At 38.8% G+C, this 20,943-nt stretch overlaps 1 protein-coding gene across 2 annotated transcripts in view; it reads left to right on the forward strand.

The window, feature by feature from the left end:
- Nucleotides 1-20,594, forward strand: part of LRRTM4 (leucine rich repeat transmembrane neuronal 4) — a 222,136-nt gene extending 201,542 nt beyond the window's left edge. The window contains exon 4 of one of the 2 annotated variants that reach the window (XM_013954460.2): nt 19,997-20,594. In XM_013954460.2, the coding sequence (XP_013809914.1) occupies nt 19,997-20,218 (222 nt within the window). In that variant the 3' untranslated portion in view covers nt 20,219-20,594. The remainder of the gene's footprint in view (nt 1-19,996) is intronic. The other variant, XM_013954475.2, reaches the window with a different exon arrangement.
- The last annotated feature ends 349 nt before the right edge of the window (nt 20,595-20,943 follow it).

Raw genomic sequence — 20,943 nt, forward strand, 5'->3', positions numbered from 1 at the left:
TGCAGGATCTAATCTAAGTTCTTATGCACTGAGGACAGATGAATCAGTAGCAGAGATTTTAGAGCAGATCAATAAACTGAATGGCAACAAATTACTAGGTCCCAGATGGTCTTCATCCCAGACTTCTAAGGACTCTTGTAGTATGAATTTGCCAAACTAACAACTGTGGGGTGTCTATTGCTTATGTCAGTCACTGAATAATAAAAAGAGCAAATATAACATCTTTTTTTTTTTAGTAGGGCTCTACTATAAACCTAACTTGATATTTATTTGGTCAAACTAATCTGGTGCAAGCTAAAATTGCCATGGATTTAGTTTGCTAGACACCAGAATAATGATTCCATAACCATACTAAGTATATTAACATATTTGAGGTCTCAGGCTTGGGTAAACACAAATGCAATAGGAAAGCTAGGGACAGAAGAGATTTGCGGTTTATTCTCCCAATGAATATTCAATGGGACAAGGCTTTTGTTAGAGCTATTGTGTTGCCGTTGTTTTTACACAATATATACGTACAGTTTATACTTGCTTCTGCGAGTGTGTGCATGGAGGGAGAGAAGTTTCTGTTGTGTGCCACCATTAAGGTTGATTTTCAAAGGAATATCTGTGTTCAAGATAGCACAAAAATTGCAGTGTTACAGACTGAGAACTGTGTCTCATATCTAGGTTAGGTAAAGTACAACTCCACAGAACAGAAAAGATACTGTGTTTTGGTAATTACGGTTATCATCGCTTGAAGGGTCTGGTTTCTGTAAAAAGGAAAGGGAAAAGCAATTCTGGCTCCTTTCTTGTCTGAGAGGACATCCTGAATTTGGGTAAATCAATTGCAAGGGCCTTGTTTGTCTTCAGCAGGACCAGAATTAATTATTTTGTGTTACACAAGCACCTCAAGGTCTCAGGCTAGGATCAGAGTTCCAGTGTGGCAGCTTCTGTGCTGTTGTTATAATGAGAGACAGCTCCTGGCTTGGATATAATCTAGACAAAACCAAGAGAGGTTAAGTTATTATCTCCATTTTACAGATTGGAAAGGAGGCAAAGTGTGATTAAGTACCTAATGTAGACAGCACATGACATTCGTGGCACATCTGGGAAACAAACCAAGATACCCAGTTACAAATAAAATACCTCCAAAAATAACAGACCATCTTGATATTCTAAGCTTTTATGATGTGACCATAATGCACTGAAATTAATGGAAGGATTCACATTACCCTCAGAGGATTTTGGCTTAAGCCCTTTGCTCAGAATTAGAATTCATTTTCATTCTAATGTGAATTAATTCTCCAGCTCAATTACTGAGGGTATTTTTGGGAGATGGAGGGGGGGAACTAAAGGAGATGTGTGCATTTATATATTTGCATGTAGGTGTGTATAGCTTTTATTGCTAAAATAAAGCCCTGGAGACTTTTTTGAGACATATTAAAGTTTATGTTTAATTTTCAGGGATCTTTCTACATTTTCAGTTTTAAGACATTTCGAAACAAAGTTTCTTTTAGAAACAGAAAAAGCTAAGAAGGGAAATGAACAAAAATCACCTGATACCTTAAATGAAAGAAAATACATATTTTCAGTTCTTAGCAACGCTTGAATAAAGGCACTCAAAATCTCATTTTCTAAACAAATCAGAAAATAAAGCAACAGTGATTTCTCTCCTGGAAAAGCCATCATGAAATGGTGGAATTTGTGCATATATGTATGTATTTTGTAGGTATGTGAAGAAGGGGGAGGTAGAAGAAGGGAGGGAAGGAGAAAAATTGTCAGCTTGCCTCAGATTGTTTTTATTTTTTTATTAAAACAATGACTTCCAACAGTAGTTTGAAAAATCTGGATGAGAAATGAAAAAGGAAAAGGAAAACATCAATATATATATTTCTTCTTTCTGAAATTAACCAAATTGAGAGAAAATTGCATCTTTGAATCAATAAGAACAGCCAAAAAGGAACTTTCTGTTGTTCTAAAATTCCTTTGGTAATGCCTCTTCTAAGAAATTCAGGTTTAGCTTGGTTTGGATCAAAATACCGCAAGAAAAACTTCCTGTCCTTTCTACTTGGTTTTACTAGTCACCAGATCTGAGGTCTTTTCTAAATGATTTCTGAGCTTGGTCTAAACAGTATTTCACACCAAAGCAATCATGAGTCCAACAAGGTATGCAATTCCATGAATATGAGGGAATAAACTATAGTTAGTAGTTGTGACTGTCACTTCCCACCACTCATGTACAGCCAAAAAAGAAATAAACATGCTTTTTTCCATGTTTATCCTTCTGTAGTTTCAACCTAATATACTTGTATGTCAAAAAGTTTGTGTAGTATTTAGCCTGCAATAAAATAGTCTATCTGAGAATTGCTTGGAATACCGGTCAATGTTTTATGCATGCGGGTCCTTCAGTTCTCTTCAGTGGATTTCGTATCCACTTCTAATATTTATTTTTCTGTTTTGTTGTAAACTTTTCTCTCCACACTTCATAAAGTTCAAGCAACTGCATATATCACAAAGGGAACATAAAATATTAATGTTTTGCTGTGTTTAAAAAAATAGGCTTAGGCTTCAGTATGGTTTTGCTGGTTTTTTTGTTGTTTTTTTTTTGGACACTATTTTGGATGGCGCATATAGAGAAAAACACTGCAACATTAATATATGTGGGGCAGTCCAGGTTGAGTTTGCTATTACAGAATGTTGTAGAATGACCTGGAAACCAAGGTCTTTGGACTGAAATATCCACTAGCTAGAAATTAAAGGAAAGGATGACAACCGCTCCCTTTAAAAGGAGATTGAAGGATACCAGGATAGTTAAGGGGACTGGTTATGAGTCTTGCAGCAGAGTATGAGCACAAGAACTGTCATCACAGTGTTAGACTACAAATTCACACTGCATCAGGTATGCTGAGAGAACTGTCATTTCTGTGAACAAGTGCAGCAGAGCCCTCAACGAAAGGACATTTTGTGAAGATGGATGTACTTGATTATTTTCTTTTTGTATTGTGATGCCTAGGCCCCACTTGCAGGGAAGCAGAAAGAAAAAAAAAGATAGTGCTGCCCCCTCTCCCCCCCCCCAGTTTATCATATGAAAAACATATGGTAGAGGTTACAGCTAAGCCATGGTTGATCACACTCCCTTCTAATCTGCAGCTATTTTCCTTCTGATAGATAAACACGCCTCTAAGTAATGCATCCTACCTAGCTGTCAATTTTTTGTGAATGTTCCCTTTGACAACTGAATGTTTCCATTATGGCCTCTAAACATCTTGGAGACTGACCTCGTTCCTGCTTTAAATGCACATTAAGACTGCATTTCCTTCATTTCACCTTCCAAGGGAAACAGTGCAGCTGTTCATTATTTGCAGCACTTACTACAAGAGACTCATTTTCAGGAGATAATGTTTTCCCTTAGAACTTCATAAAAATGTTTTAGTTCCTGACCACAAAGACACAGTGAATAACTATTGCAGAGGAGTGCTGTGAGCTTTGATGTCAGAGCTGTTCTGCTTTAAAAGGGCACAGAAGTCTGTCAATGGCACATTCTTTTCTTCCATGGTAATAGGAAGAGACTGCATTGCCTTGTGTTATATTGTAGTAAGGTTTTGAAGCTGAACTCACTACATACCTGTAACACAAAAAGGAAAAGGGTAACCATGTCAACCATTGTCCAGCTGGCAACCAGTTCTTTGCGCTGCTATCATTCACCTTACCTCATCTCACCTAAGTAGCTTGTTTATAAAGAGGGAGTGAGGGCTCTGAGGCTCTTCCTTAGAGCAGTCAGTATTGTGTCTCTTCTAGAGCCACTGGAAAAGTTGAATATAACTGCTATATAACGTTTGTGTTTTGATGCAAGGTTATGTACTTTATTTCAGGGCAAAGAAGAGGTAGGGGAATAACATAATTACTGGGAAACTAATGGATACTTAACTAGCCCTTCTCTGTTTTCGTTTATATGAGTGGGAGAAGACACAGGCCTAAAAAAGGTTATATTTATTATTTAAATTAAGGTGGCACCCAGAGGACTCTATTTTACACAAGGACCCCATTGTTCTTGTCCCTTCTATAACAAATTATGATTACTATTGAATTATAGCAAATGCTGTAAGCCTCATTGTGATCAGAGCCCCACTCTACTCTGCACTCTTATGTAGCTGTGGTTAAAGATCACCAGAAAGCTTACAGTGCCTTATGGAAAAGTGCTGTTGGTTTGATAAAGGATAAAAACAGTTGGATTTGATGGAAATAAAGCAAAAGGCTGCAGAAACAATATAATAGTTTTACTAGCCCGAATCGGAGACCATCTCTAATTGATTTAGTGACTCTCAGTTTAGCGATCTGGGACACTGGAGCCAGGTTTTAAGATTCTGAAACTTACAGTGCCCCTTCTAGTGCCAAAAAAAAAATCTTTTGCCAGTGTGGTCCTTGTGACTGATTATATTTGGGCCATATCACACAACAGAGCCATGTATCTAAGTATGTAATTAGCATTACCCCTAGCCAAAAGTCTAGTAGAAAATGCATGGATTAGAGAAATACACAGATACTGAATATATAAAAGACTTTATTATTCAGGAACTTTGAAACATCTACATCAAAAATGCTGGATGAGTAGCAAGGCTGGTTCTGACAGCTGCCGGGTCCTGACGAGTGACCCAGACAGCTGAGAGAACAGCCAGAACTGCCGGGTCGACGGTCATCCACAGAGGGGAGTGTTACAAGTTGCACTGTCACGAACCTTCTCTTCGCAAAGAAGGCCGCAGGGAGGATGCACAAGAGCGTAACGAGGCCTGAAGTAATACACTCTCAGAAGTGAGGCACCAAGCAAGCAGTGCCAGAAAGCAATGAGAAACAATGATCAGAGACAAGATGACCAGAAACTTCGTTTAAGTATTTGATTACTGTAGAACACCTTTCACTTGCTTTGTTTGAAGAACATTGCAATAAGCAAGCACAGGGGTGCATTAAGGTGCATTATATGATTATAGTTGCTTCCAGATACAGCTGATATTAGTTGTTGAAATGGGAGAGAACTCTTAAGGTGGAATTATCTTAGAGACCCAAGATCCAAGCCCAGTTATCTGATGCTGGGATAACAGCTTCAACTCCTCTTTTCTCAGTCTCCTTGTTTTCTTAGTATGAATAGTGATATCTGTCTTTATTAAAACCTTTGATGCAGGTATTTAACTCTCTGCATTGCCTTGGGGGAGTTCTTTGACCTCTTGTTATTTATCTGTACAATGAGGATAATGATGTCTATTTGCCTCAAAGCAGCAATGCAAGACTTAATCTGAATAATGATTGTAGAGCCCTTGGATGAAAGATGCAGCACAAGGGCAAACAACTTTTGTTTGTTTGCTCTTTTTGCAACTGTGATTTGACTTCATGAATGTGGCAGGCTGTAAACAGGCTTTTTATAAAATTTTGCAAAGACCTTATGGGTGAGAATTGATGGATCTGGAGTATGCTTGCTCTGAATCTAGAATTTTAGTATTATCATCTGTGTAGAGATATGCATGGATTTGTTGGCCTCTGTGGATTCCTATTTGTATTTATGTTTAAACTTGCTTAACTAATTGTACTTATTTGACTGGCTTATTTGATGCTGATACTGTGAGCGTAGCTCAGCTGATTGAATGAAAGAACAAGGAAGTGGGATTTGATGAGGTGTCTAATGGGTGGAACAGGAACAGGGAAACAGTAGGCGAGTGAGTTGCCTTTTGCCAGCAGCAGGTTAGTGACAGAGCTGAGAATGCACCCTAGTTTCTTAGTCCTTCACCCTGCCCTTTAAGCAATAATTCCTCTTCAGCTGCTCTGCCAACAGCTCTATTTGCATTAAAACAGATCTGAGGTTGATCCATCCTATACCAGACTAACCATGGTCTTCAGAGTGGCATATCCCAAACATTGACAGTCCCATAGTCATGTGTATTCTCTGTTGGTGCTTTTGAGCACAACTGCTTGTCTATTGATGATGAAGCCATCCAGAACAGGACAGAGTCAGCCGCTGCTTCCTTTGTAGGATTGTTGTAGCTTGTTGCAGTTGTAACTTTTTCCAGTTCTGCATCATTGATCCTACCGAACTTGAAGGGCGAGGGAGCTGCACTTTACCTAATCTTCATCTGAAAAAGTCCCAGTGAAAATAATTTGGACAAAATGTCTTTCTGTGTGAAAAGCAACTGGACCCTTGGGCTGTCAGCCCTCTACCCGTTCACTGTATGGGACATGTCCCCCTTCCTTACTTTTGCTTTGTGGAAGATACATATGCATTAGATCTTGCATTGTGCAAGTCAGAATTATTTCCTGTTGCCAAAGCATACATCAGTCCCCCAGTGTGCAGAGGATGGGTTATCATTTGGCTCCTGAAATGCACAATAATCTCACGAACCCATTCTGTTACTAATTGGAAAACACTATTATGTATAATGCTAAGGGGTATGCAGAAATGGCCAGTGCCTTATGCTCTTTTTACTGAACTCAAATCATTGAGATAAATTGCCTTTCTTGGATCCCATATTCATCCTCATATACCTGTTGCTCTCCCGGTTTGCTTCTGAATACCTTGAAATCTCTGTTCTCCTACACAGAATTCAAAGCAGGGAATCTCATTTCCTCCATTCTTGGTTTGGGGCAGAAGAAAGGTAAAGAAAGTATCTTTAAACAGGGTGCTCCATATTTTTGCCTTCTTCTGCTTATTCTAGGCTTACTGATGGCAGTGTAAGAGACCCTCTATGTAGAAAGTGTTTTCAAGAGTTTGCTCTGTATTCCTGAGAGAGAAGCCTTAGTGCAATTGAAATCCAGCATCTTTTTCGCAATCTTTTATCTGTTTCATGCTGCAATTACTATAGAATCGTTTTCTCAGCCTTCCTCTTTCTTTTCACCACAAAAGTGCACTGACCCTGGCCTGGAATCACATTTTCGCCGTTGTTCTCTTTTTAGTTTGGAGTAAAGAGGAAATGAGCAGAGTGGTCCAGAGTGGTACTGTCACCCTTAGGGTGATAGTAGCTGCCATCCTCACCCAGAGGTGTGTAAAACTCTGGTTTGCACAGGTATTTTCAGCGCTTAGCCAGGTTTTGGGGGGCTGTGACACCAGGACTCTACCAAAGAAGTGTTGTTTGGCAGATTTCCTCTTATATTTTGGAATGGAATGAGATCACTGTGTGCTACCTCTGGAAGGAAGCCCAGCATGACCTGCTGAAGCATCCAGCTTTGCAAGTGCTCAGTTCTGTGAAAACTTTGTGTACCTTGGATTAACTGAGAGAAAGTATAGAGGGCTATCAAAAGCAGCCATAGGCAAGCCCCTAGCATGGAAGTTTGTAGTATCTGCTTAAACTGTGATGTCAAAGTCAAAAACACCTTTAAATTGGGAAGTCTGAATTCTGTTATACTGTCTCAGGATGCTAGAGAGCTGAGTCCCATCCCAGGCTCCTGAAGGATGCAGCTGTATTGGTGTTTTAATTCAGATTAGGATTATACTTTTGATATGGGTCTTGACACCCATATGGACCATATGGGTCCGTAACGTGCTTCAATTCACATCAGAGAGCAGGGTCAGAGAACACAGAAAAAATTCCTTTGAGGTGAAACTAAACTGAATGTGCTCCAAGTGTTTATGGGACCTGACCGGAGCTAGTTTGCTGTAAAGTCTCTGGAATGCATATGGTGTGCACACTGTGCACTGATCACCAACTCTTGTGATCTACGGATGTGTTTGCACTGGACTGTTCTGCTTACTAATGTGTACACAATTATAGTGGCCACCTGATACGGGAAGTCATTTAGGGACAGAAGATCTGTATTCATGTATTTAGCTCTTTGAAAAATCTGTCCCTCAATCTGTGCATCAGCTTCCAGATCTTTTGCTAGTTTGCTATTTTCCTTTCTCCCACCCTTCATCTGTCATGCCTGTCTGGAGTACAAGCTCTTCAGGGCAAGGACTCTTACTAAATGCATGAGCAGTGAGTGCTTACCACAGTGCAGTTTCAGTTTCGGTTGAGGCCTCAAGGCACTACAAATAAACATCAGATTCTAGATTACAAGAGGCTTATTTTTCTTCTTACATTTCTTCTTCCAATTTGTTTCACCCTTGTGTAGTTAGGGATCAGGTCATGATATTGCCTTGATCTTACAGATGAACTAGACATGGAGTATTTGTTCTAGATGGCTGCAACTAGTATAGACCTGTCAAAGGGAAAGATCCCTTGCAGAAGGTTGTTAACAGTTACAGGCCCCTGTTCCACCACTCCGACAATGCACCAAACTAATATTACACCCTGAAAAAGTTGAATTACTTAGCCTCTTTGCTGATCCCTTCTGACACACGGGAGTTACCTTTCCCAAACAGAACGAATTTGAAAAATATCAGAGTAGCTGGAGACCATTTGGCTCGTGCTTGGCTGGTTGAGAGATTGTTCAAGCATGCTGTCTCTTGTTGACGTGAGCTGCAGATATTTCTAGCAGCAGCTCCTTTGGTTTTCAAAATCTAGCTCACAGAGCAGATTTTATTTTTCAGCAGGATCCTTTCAACCTGGTTCTTTTCATTGACACTCCATCACTGCTGCGGAGCTCAAGCTCAAAAACGGTCTAAGTAGGTACAGTTATTTTTGCGATAGATTTATTAATGTTCATGGCATCAGAATAGGTTTGAGAATGCTTTGTTTGGTTTTCCTAAAACTCCAGAGTTTGCATAGTGCAATTAGGTAGCAGACACTGAATGTCTGTGTGCTCTACAGCCCCCTCCTGGCTAGATTCAATAGTGCTTAACTGTATGGTCAAGGCGCTTTATTTTTGTTTGTCTGAATGCCTTAGAACACTTTTTTTCAGAGCTGGTCTGAGGCTTCCAGTCAGATTTACACATCACAATTTGTTTGCAAGTAATTATGGCCTTGACTCTTGCCAGCTGGCAGATTTTTAAAAGGGAGAGTGGAGAGCTTGACACAGAGCAGTCCCAAGGCGGTTCCAACCTGAACTTGTGTCTGGATCCCTGCTCTCTGTTGCTTTTTAGATATGGGATAAAAAATTAAGAAGCCTTCCTATTTTCCATTTCCTCAGAGAAAAGACAGCTTGGAGTATCCCTTCCTCCATTTCTTAACCATCTTGGCCTTGTTATTTCCATGCCAACTCTCTAAGGGTTGACTGCTAGACCTTAGTTTCTGGTGTTTCAGTGTGATTCTGTGTGTTTGCTGCACTCTCCTCTTCTGTTATACAGTGGCAGTTTTGAGGATTTAGCATGTTTTTTGTTTTTTTTTTAATTTGATCCAGACCTCCCTTTCTGCTTTAAAAGTGTCACTGAACTACTGTAACTCAGTAATTATTTCCATTGTTTTTGCTTTCATAGAATAATTGAATTGATCTGCTTAGTTCTGTAGCATCAAAGATCGCTAAGCCAAGAATATTTTCTAACCCATCTTTTTCCAGTTTTCTCAGGGATTTCGAATATGTTTTTACTGATGATTTCCCTGCGTATTATAAAACTTGCCCAGAGGAATGAAAAAAGTCATTTGTTTTCTGTAGAGTATTAAAAAATAACGCTATCATTGTGAAATGTCCTTGCCTGCAATGCTGGACAATCTTGCATTAATTTTCTGCTTGCTTGATCTCTGCTATACAGGGTATATAGAACATGACTAAAGCACGAAGCCATGTTTGTTACTAATGTTCTGTCTACTGTGTGAGTCTCTACCCTGCCTTTTCTGTTTTTCCTGTTTGCCATTTTAGGAGCCTGTTTAGAAAGCAGTAACAATCCTGCTTGTTGCATTCCTCCTTTGCAAGTCATATGCTCATAGACCAGCAATGGTGGAAAACGCTTGCCCAGCAGAGTAAGAAAGGTTTTAGTAATAAAATTAGTTTTTGTAGAAGTTTACACTTAAGCATCTCAAAACTTTTTATGAGCTTCAGTTAAAGTCCTAATAGTCCTCTGTAGTGTCTTGTTGAAATACTGATAGATGGGGTGAACTATACAGGTATACCTACTAGTAACATATTTATAGCTAGGCAAATACTGACAGACTGGTAGCCTCTGAGGTTCAGGAAGATGGATTTTCCTTGGAGTTGATGGGCTACGTAGCATCACCCCTTAGCATCCTAGTAAAGCGCGTTCAGTGGTTTTACAACCAAGAAGGTCTGTAGGACCAGTAGTTTCTTTATTCTCTCCCACCAGAGGAAATCTATCGCGAAGGAAATTGCCATCTAACAATCTTCTCAGGAGAAGTTAAATAATTTCTTCAACTTGCATTCGGTTTACAGTTGTAGTGCTTTGTTCGCTCCTCTGCTTTTAGCTTGTTATGACATTCTTGAACAATAACTCTGGAGACTAGACCATCTGATGCACAGATCAAGTGAAACAACAGTAGCATGGGCTTCTGTAGCATTTTTTCTTTATTTCTCTGCCAGTGATTTTTTTTTTTGGCACCTATTTTTTGTAAAGATGGGTCCCTTCAAATTCTCTTGAGAAGACTGACCCCCCCCCCCCAAATTATCTCCTGTCTTAGGTCACAAGCCATGATGTTGAGTGTTGAATTTTAAATGACAACAGAGGAGAACAACTGTCAGGTTAGGGCTTTCGGGAGGGGGGAGCCTGGATGCCATAGCTAGATTTAATATTGGCATATTAAATGGAATTAATGTGAATTATGAACGTGGCTCTGTAAGCATTATGTTAGTCAGAAATGGGTTGAGACCCATAAGCCCACTCCAAGCAAAACCTCTAGGGTATTGTACTGCTAGATAACTTAGAAGGAAAAGCTCCCATTTCTTAACAGTCCGATGAGACATCCAGAAGCTCATTCAGATTATATTTCAGCGATTCAAAAGTCATATTTAGGTCAACTTTGCCTTTGTGGAGCAGCCCTGTATAGTCAGTCAGTCCTCTCATCTGTTGGGATGGATAGTGCAGGGATACTGGCCGGACTGGAGTGAATAACAAGGGGTCAAGAGAGGCAGAGATTCCAACTTCTCATATCTTTTATGTGGAAGCTGCAGGGCAGGCAAGTACTGGGACTGGAAGAAGATGCCCTGTAAAGAATATCCTCTCTCTTCTGCTCTGCATTTTCTTTAAAACCTGATTATCCTAAAGCCTTTTGTTGGTTGTGCAGCAAGCTAGGATCATACTACTATGATCTTAGAAGCATGCTATTGAAAACCATACAGTCTCCTAACAGGTACAGTCACATTCACTTCCCTGCTGGGGCCTATGAGAATACTTTCGGCACTTAAATACCTTGGACGATCCAGCCCTATAGCATTTCAGAACTGAAATGCCAGCAATTTAGAAAGCTAACTGAAGTTGGGTGTGTTGGAGGTTGGGAAATTATTCTGCAGAAGTTATTACCGTGTTGTTGACCTGTGCTGCTGCTCTTCCTTCTTGATTCCCTGGAGATTTGGCTAGATGGGCCTTTGACTTGTCCTGATAGGTTAAATACAAATGAGCTACATTTTGTAGCTCTTAATGCAGTATTTAGGGAGTAAAAGTTCCTTATTAAACTGTCTAAATGAAAGTTGAATTGCCTTAAAAGAGACTAAAATTTTGCAAGTATGTGTACTTAGGCACCCAAAGATACAGAGAGGTACCCAGAGAGATTCTCTTGCATATAGGTAGCTAACTACCACCAGGCACTGCATTGCTTTTGAAAAACTAATCTTGTCACCTTTGAAACACTGGCCTTTCATTCCTATTGAATTCTACAGGAAATTACCCTAATAGCATTGGAAGGAATATTAATGGCTTTCCAATTAGAATAACTAGATACTTTGTTCATCTTATCGGCCCTCCATGGTGGAAAATCGAAGGTTACTATGAATCTCACTTCACTTTCTTCATCAGTGGGTCTTTTTGTCAGGAACAGATACTCCATAGAATACAGATAAAGCAATTTAAAAGAAATATTTTGCCCAAATAAGAATAACAAGACTTAAAAGATTTTCTCCTTTCTGGGAGCTTTCTTTAGGGAAACCTTTTCATTTAGTGATTGAAAGATCAAATCGGCCCTTAGAGGGAGCAGTGGGGTACGCATGATTTTTCTCCTAATCTTTGGAGAAGCACACTTAGTTAAACAATCATTGAGAAGTTTGGTTTTAAAGGGAAAGGCACTTGTATAGTTGGATAGAAGAATAAGAAGTTGTCTGTAGGGAAGGAAAGGAGAAATTAAAATGTAGTTCACGATATTGGTGAAACTGACAGTGTGGTGTCATATTGGGGCTTGGAACATGCAAAGCACTCTACAGAGATGCCTGAATAAATATAAAATTCTCTCTTTATAGAATGCCTTTTTAGTTTATAGATGTTTAAGAAGTTGGTGAGTGTAACAAATCAGTAGATGTATTTCAACTAATCTTGTTATATATTTAATCAATCACTTTTGTAGCATATTATATAGTCCCTTATATCCATAGGTTGCCTATTAACATGGTGTATAATGTTAATATGCTTATAATCATATCTAATATACTAATGTTTAGTTAATTCATGTAGTTATTTTATGTATTATCAATTATTTTTCTATGAACTATAAATAGAACCATGATATGAAATGCAGAAGTAACTGACAACTGTACTGTTTTCTGCCCTGTGTCTCTTGTCTGCTGTTTCTCTACCTTTTTCATACTAGCACCTGTCTTCTGACAATCTGTGTCAATTCTGGGGTCCCATTTTCCTGTCTAGGAGTACAAGAATTAAATAACATTAATGACCCACCTGTCAGTCATTTGTAGTCTCTAGGCTCCTAATTTCCTCTGAACTCTTTATTTTTACTTGGAAATGGTCTTCGGCCTGCCAACCGTAACCCTCTGAGAATTTTATCACAAGGTTAAATTTCAGTAAAGAAAAAGTTTCCATTCCATATTTAAATTAAGCCATCCAATGCCCTCTTCCAGCCCCTAAATACTTCAAAAGATCTGAGGCTTGGTTCTGAAGACCTTGATTTAATCCCCAGATCTGGCTAGGAGAACAGTCTGTATCCTTGCTCTTCACTGCTTGTTTTGACTCATATTTGGAAGCTGCAGTCTGCAAAATGCACTGTCCTGTTTGGTCCAAAATATATTCAGCAGCTGTATTTCAATGTCTAGCAGGACTCTGCATTAGCCACAGTTCCAACTGGACTGATAAGATCCAAGTGGACTGATGAGATCACTAAGCCTTTTCCATTCTGTCTTACGTGCTTTCTGGCTGATGTGTGACTCTGTATCAATGTTGAGTCACTTCATACAGAGAGCTAAACAGATGCAGGAGGAACTGCCCATGACAATTAGTTTGTGGGACTGTTAAGGTGGACAAAAGTATAAGATAAGGAAAAAAGACACTGTGGAGAAGCAAATTAAAGGAGATACCATGTTTTATTTAGAAAAGTAGTACTTACTTTGTACAGCACTTTCAAAACTGTGATTTAAGAACACATGCATGTGTGTGAGTGAGTGTGGGTGCACATGCATGCAGGAGATTTGGAGCAGGCAGTATCGTATATCCCACTGGGACACTGACCCTCTGTGGATATTTTACAGTGTGTCCTCGCTTTGTTAGGGAAAACTGGTAGGTACAAACTAGGTGGTTTTCTGTGTGATACTAACGACTTCATGGCAATGGGCTGGCCTGGGCTCAGGACCATGTAAGATGGGTCCTTTAGCTAGATACTGAGTATTCCTGCTCGTCTGTCTCATCTCCCAGCTGCATATACTGTTAATCTGATTTGGTAGGAAATAGGTAGAGGCTAAGAAGTGGTTTCTCGTTGGAATGGGAAGGAAATTGAACATGAAATTGCAGGAAATTGATTGTGGGAATTGCACCTAGGATTCAACCTACCGGAAGAATCTTGCTCAATGCTTCATGCCTAATGTAGGCATACCAAACTCAGGCAAAGTTCCCAGTAGTATATGTAACTCTTAGAAAACCTAGGCTAATGCAAATAAAGATTTTGCAGAACTTCACATAAAGATCAAGGCAAGTTGACAGTTTTCCTGAAATGTTTCAATGTCATGCAGATCACTTCAGTAAAAACAGTTCTCATAAGACTTACACCACATCATAACAGACCAATCAGACATCTTAACTGTGAACTTTTTTAATAAATGAGATTTTGAGTTGTGCCAATATGAGAATTATCCTAGGAAAGATGAATTTCAGAACAAAAGGGGTTTATTTTGAAAAAACAGGCAGACACTTTTGTGTTTATACCAACTGAAAATAGAATAGAACATGTACGCATTCATATTCCAGAACTAACTTAAATGTATGCATTAATCCCCTTTAATAAGTTTAAAAGTATGTGTATGATTATGCATTTTCTTGAATAGGAATGTTTTTCTGAATTGACTCCAAAGAGAATTTCCAGCACTGTTAACTGTCATTTTTCAGCAGCATGAGATCCACTAAAATTGTTTAGACCAGCTATAGCTGACTAATGTACCTAATCAATCTGTCTCTAAGGTGAAGCTGTGTGCTTCACTAATCATAAAGCTATGATAGTATATCTTGCTTATTTTACTCTAAATTATGATAGGGTGTAAAATGAATCCTGAATTTGATTTACCAACAGCTATGATATCAATTCAACAATGAAGTCATGGTGTTCTGAGACTAAGTATTAGCACTAATGAGAAAGCATAGCTTCCATATCTCGTAACTCTGAGTTTCCACTACATATGGACAACTTCTAAAGTTCTGTGTAATTTAATCATGTAATCATTAACTAGGCAAGTACTTACACATAAATTAGTTTACCTGGATTGCAGAGTACATACCAGCAAATGTGAAAGCAGACAGTATTCAACTGCCTAAGAACATTCATGCTTTGTTTTTGCTTTTGTGAAGGAAAAATACCTAATGCAAGACAGTGGTGGTTGTCCTGTTTCACTTTCCATCAGGATGAATGGAGCATGTCTATAGTTTAAAAAACAGTGTTCCTTCTCTTTGCAAACACAAGCAACAGTATTGAAAACACGTACACTGCAGGGTCCAAACAGTGAAAGTATAAGGCCAATTACTTTAAGTACCCAAACTGAGACAGCTGAAATGGCCTGGTTCTCAGAAAGTCCATCACTGCTGTCGCTGTGCTCCATATTTTAGGTTCTTCCCAAAGCAGTTACTTATCTGAGGATCCTGTAACAGTTTGTCCCTTCACAATGTTCTGCTCTCAGCATAAAAAATAAAGTGAACCCCCTCCCACTCTGCCTCCCACCCCCTGCCTCCTTCAGTCACTGTAATGGGATTGCCACTCATTCCTTCTATCACACACCTGTCCTTCTATGATAATTCTGGTACAGTGAGTCATTTAGACATCAATGACTACTCATGTTTCTCAGGAAAGAATTTTATTTGTTGGGTAATGCATGATTGAAGATCTTTCTTCAAAATTAAGCTTTAAGAAAAAAATCACAACATTTCCAACACAAAATAGGTCTTTTTTGAAAACCTATATTTCCAAAATTTGATTTAACAGTTTACCAGGAAATTATTTCAAAATGGGACTGTTAGTGATTGGATCTTGCTAAAATGCAGGTGATCTGTGTGAGGTAGGGAGTTAATCCCTGTCTCATCCTCAACTTGTCTTCACTGCAATAGATCTGTTGCTGTGAGCAGAGAAGAAAATACTTAAGCAGGAGTTGCAGTCAGCATAAGGAAAGTAGTGTTTTGTTAAACTCTCTTGTCATTACTTGATAGAGAGGTGTCATTGCTTAGGGAGAGTTCATAGCAGGGCTGAATTTCAGGTTGTCCGTAGCTTGCTGTTACGAGGTAGTTAACAATTAAGGATTTATGAGGTTGTTTAATATACTATGAAAGGCAGTAGAGAGAGAAAAGTATTTTGAAAGTAAGATCACTTGATATTCATATAGGGCCCAATCCAATATTTTTTAAAGCTAATTAATATATTCACACCAAGTTCAGTGGATAACTGATCAAATTGTAAAGTAATAGATTCAAGTTTCACCTTTACTGATGTACTCTTCAAGCTTCAGAATAAGAATTTTTATTGATGTTTTGGTAACAATTAGGTATTAATGGCTGCACCTATAAGAAGCAGGAGTCCAAGTTGAATTCTTATCACTGAAAGAGCTCTTAAATAAGAATTTCTTGTGTAATAGTCATCATAATTTTATACTGTAAGGTAAGTAATTTACCTCCCTATATTTCTGACATATGTAAGTAAAGCTGCTGAGCATAGCATAAAAATACTGCCTGAACTGGTATGGGGGTACATGCATTTGTATGTTGGAATGACTGAATGTCACTGTTGAATTTCAAAGGACAACTGGACAGGGAAATTTGAGAAATACCTTTTTAATACAGATCCAGAATTTCTGAACCTGAGGTAAAATGAATCTCAGGTAAACCCAAGTTAGTCCTGCTTGTTTTGTAAGGAGTTATATGGCAACAAGATTGTTGAGCCATTAACCCCTCCAATATCAGTTCTATTCCAAACAGGAAGACTTTCATTCCTAAATTTCCACCATTAAATCTTTTAGGTTAATCTTAACTGTAGCTACAGGTTTATGTAAATTTTGCTTGTAATGGAACAGTTGTTTTGATTGTGTGATTGTTAAGATGCAATGTTTATTATATTTAGCAGGAAGATCTACAGAGGTATAGACTTCAGAAATTAATACTAGCTAACTAATCCAGGCCGTTAGCCTAAAACCCTCACTGAACACTTAAAGTGCTTCTAAAGCAATAAGCTTCTTGGTTAATAAAGTCAATGCTTTCTTCAAATAACAGATTCATTCACTGTCTTAATCAACTATCTGCAACATCTGATAGACAGTAGGCTACCTTACAGTAAGGCGGAAGAGCAGAAGATGACAACCTATTTGATGATATACATGGGCTAAAACAAAATGTCCACCACGTGTACGTGAATGACTTTGGAGTGCATTCTCTTGTTGATTTATGCTTCTCCTGCTTCAAAAAGTTTAAATCACTTTAGGTGAATATTAGACAGTATCATTTTTTAGAAGAGGAAATAGAAATGATTCAGAAAGTGCTGTGAACAAATAAGTACTGGTGCATCATCCTCTGCTAAATGTCTTGGCATTGTGTATCCCATCCCTCAGCTTCACTCGTTTCACTGGACTGTGCTGTCATGGAATATAATCGTGAGTGAACACATAAAGCCAAGAACTGAATCAGAAGTTCTGACAGATTATATGAAAGGAAGAGAGGGGTTATTTTTATATCTGTTGTGTACCCGTCTGAGCAGCTCTTTATCTTCGTTTACAATTGAGCATGTTCCAAAACTAAATTTAAAGAATTTTTTAGTATAAATGTCTGTGGTTAGTGGCAGCAGTGTGGCATGGAGGAGAGAGCAAAGGAAACCCTGCTTGAGGATCTTGATTCTTTTCTTGGCTCTACCTTTATTTGCTGTCAGGTAACTTCTCAGCCTTACTTCAGCTTTCTAGCCAGTAAAAAATGCATCTGCCATATAAAAGGCCCAGAGATAATGACAACATAGAATACTGAGGTCTGTTTTATTTACTGAGGCATGCAGTGACCTGTTTGGATTTTTTTGCTATGGTTGTCTGCATTTTTATTTGTCGATTAGAGGCCATAGCATCTTACAGGGCCCAGCTTAGGTTGCAGTTGTGTTGTTTTAGTCCCTGCACAGACAGCCCTTGCCTCAAAGAGCTCTAGTCTCCAAGGGTAAACTGGGGCAGGAAATAATATTCTCACTTTCCAGATCATAAAATGACATGTCCAAGGTGACATTTGTCTAGGTGTCTCAGGCATTAATTCCATAGCAATAATGAAATGAAATAGAAGTTACTTTAGAATCTGGAGCGAAAATATTTATAAAATTAATTTTCAGCAACTTAGATGTTCCTAAATATGTTTTTTTGGTCTTTGAAAAATATACAAGTGTCAGCTTGGTTTAGAATGGTTGGTGTCTTCATCCATCCTTTTTACATATACCAAAAGGAGTGGTCTTACACCTGTCTACATTTGCAATGATTTCTGCAGTCAAGGCCATGTTCTGAAAAGGCTTTTGTGGGCCTGATTTTCATTTACTGTCATTTGGCCTGGAGTAAATGTAAGACAATAGAACAGTATAAAAGTCTATCACTTTAAATGCCCATTGATCCCTCATGTATTTCTGGAAATGCAACACATTATGTTTTGGAGAAATAGTTTCAGGGAAGGAAAGGACACTCCATTTTGTGAGGGACAGTCCTCTGAAGGCTTTGATGTTGATCTAGAAACATTTTATCAGGAAAGATCAAACTGTTCCTGTGGTTGGTACCTTGAGTCGAGAGTCATCCTAAGAACTAGTTTTTGCAGGGGGGATTGTTGGCACTTCTTACTAAAGGGATGCTGTTGATATCTGGATCCTTTTAGTTCCAGTTTGGAGAAAAGAAGGAAACAAACAATGATGCACACAATTTGTGATGTCTATTAATATTGTGTATTATTTCTGTAAAGCCAGGACCTCAATTTCTAAACTGTACAGAATGAAAACCGTTTTGGCTTTTATGGAATCATAAAGAGTTGCCTTAAAGGCTGAGGACAAATTCAAGCCCTAATATGAATTGACATAAATACTGTTGTATCCAATGGAAGTTACAGTTTCTTGCACTATGACTGAATTTGATCCACAAGTGAACACAGTTGTCTCATCAAATGCTTTTGAGCAGCTTGTCTTTTGCATTCTTGCCATTCAACTGCCATGTAAAACAAAGAAGTTTTCAGCTAAATTCCAGCTAGTGGGAGAGTTTTGGAATCTTTCCAGGGTTCTGCAGGGAAAAGGGTGGGGGGAAATCTTAACTGCTTATTAGATCCAAATGCAAGAGGAACTCTAACCCTGCAAAACTTATACTTAGCCATAATGTCCTTGAGATGCATTGCTTTTTTCATGCCTATTTGAATGAAGTGCACCATGCAATGAAAATTTGTGATAAATTAGCTCTGTAGTCTTCATTTAAAGTTCAGCATGGAAAATAAAAAAACATTTGTTACAAGATTGAATTATGTGCAGGATATCTCCAGCTATAATGAGCTCAGGTTTTCTAGCAGTGTTAGAATAAACTCTTGCCTGTATCTCCTGCAGTGTATGTTTTTTTCTGAAAGCTTATTTCTTTCTACTTGATCAGCTCATTTCTTGCAGATGATAAAATTATCTACAAAGATTTGTATTTGATGTTGTGCCATAAATCACATTTACTTCTAGGATTAACATTTGCAAGCATAGGTCATTTATAAAATAAAGAAGGGGGGACTTTGGCAGTTTCTGAGTATTTACATAAAAAAGAGACACGGGATTCAGGATAGATCTTTTCAAATATATGACCATCTTTACAAAGTGTGGCTGTGCACAGCTCCAGTGAGCATCAGTTGAGGCTCTCTGATAGTGTTTGTCTCAGTGAGGTTGTAAGAGGAAAGGACCCCAAGAAATCATGACGTCAGGCAAGCAGCTTCGTTGTAGGGCCAGTCGTAGGACCATGTAAACATGTGTTCCGGCTGTGCTGAGAGCTGCATGTGCTGGCAGCCAGGTTTTCCAGTCCTTTGACATGCTCAGACTGGTCTGGGTTTTGTAAAAGTGCTCAGCCCCTTTCAAGGCACTGAGAGAAGGGCCAGTTTTTTAAAGGTTTTCAGTGTAACCATCATAGACAGATTGTCCAAAAGAGGTCAGAATTCAGCACGCTAGACCATTTTGAAAATCTGGCCGCAGATGGATTGCTTAAGTGTAACTTCCTGTAATCTAGGAAATTCAAAAGGGAATTCATCATGCTGCAAAGGGCCGGAAAAAATCTGTGTATTACATAGGCTTTCACTAGATGCAACTTCCATCTACAAGTGGACCCATTGACTAATATGGTTTTAAGTAGTCTTGCTAAGAGGGAAGTGCATGTGCTATGAACAACCTAAGAGCATCAAAGCTTTGTCTTGCTGCAAGAACTGAAAAGTGCAGTGATTGTTTATATTGCAGATGTGTTGAGCACCCGTTGTATTTGAGACTGCATTGTGCTAGGTGCTGTACAAATGCATGACTAAACACATTATTTACATGTTTCTCTTTTCTGATCTCTTTCTCTGGTGCAGGTACCTCACCACATGAAGACTTTACCTTATTACAGTTATGACCAACCAGTGATCGGATACTGCCAAGCTCATAAGCCTCTCCATGTAAATAAGGGGTACGATACCATGTCCCGGGAGCAGACTGAGACAACCAACCTGGAACTCAGTCGAGACCACAGCTTCATAGCTACAATTGCGCGTTCGGCTGCTCCAGCCATTTACATTGAGAGAATACCAAACTAATGATGGAGACAACTTCTTCAGGGGGCGGAGTGGCGAGTTCTTTTGAGGGACTTTTCATCTCAGAAGAGACCAGGGCAAGAAACTAAAATCGACCATTCCAGTTACAAATGTTCCAACACAAACAAAGGGAAGGGGATAAAGCAAACTCCGCAGACTGTGGAAATGCAGTACGCACTGAGAACTTCAGGATTTTCTTTGCTTTAAACTTTCAAACAAATTCCTCAATGTAAATATTAAAGAAAGATTGTCAAGTTCTTATTAAAAAAAATAGATTTCACTCTAGCTACATAAAGGGATGGATTAAGAGTTTTGTTTGTATATTTGATTTTTCTACATTGCACGGTTCCAGGGAAGGAGAACCACAGGTAAAAATTAAAGGGGGCGGGGAGGGCAAGGGCTTGGGTGGGATGGGTCAGCTATGTTTCCTTCTTAAGTGTTTATTACTCTTCAAAGATCTGTTTTGTTTAATTTTTTTTTCTTTTTAAAGAAAGATAGCTATATATATATTTTTTCTTATTTTTAATGGTCAAGCAGTAATATTTCAAACTTCAGACATGGGCATTAAAGCTTATGTTGAACCAAAAGGACATTGGCAATTGATGCAACAGAAACAAAGAAACTTGGGTGCATGTACATTTAAGACACAGGCTGTACACTGTGGAGGGTGCTTTTGATTTTTACTTCATTGTGCTTCATTGTTGACACTATAATTACTTTTCGGGCTC

This window comes from Apteryx mantelli, chromosome 29 (genome assembly GCF_036417845.1).
Source record: "Apteryx mantelli isolate bAptMan1 chromosome 29, bAptMan1.hap1, whole genome shotgun sequence".
Lineage (NCBI taxonomy): Eukaryota > Metazoa > Chordata > Aves > Apterygiformes > Apterygidae > Apteryx > Apteryx mantelli.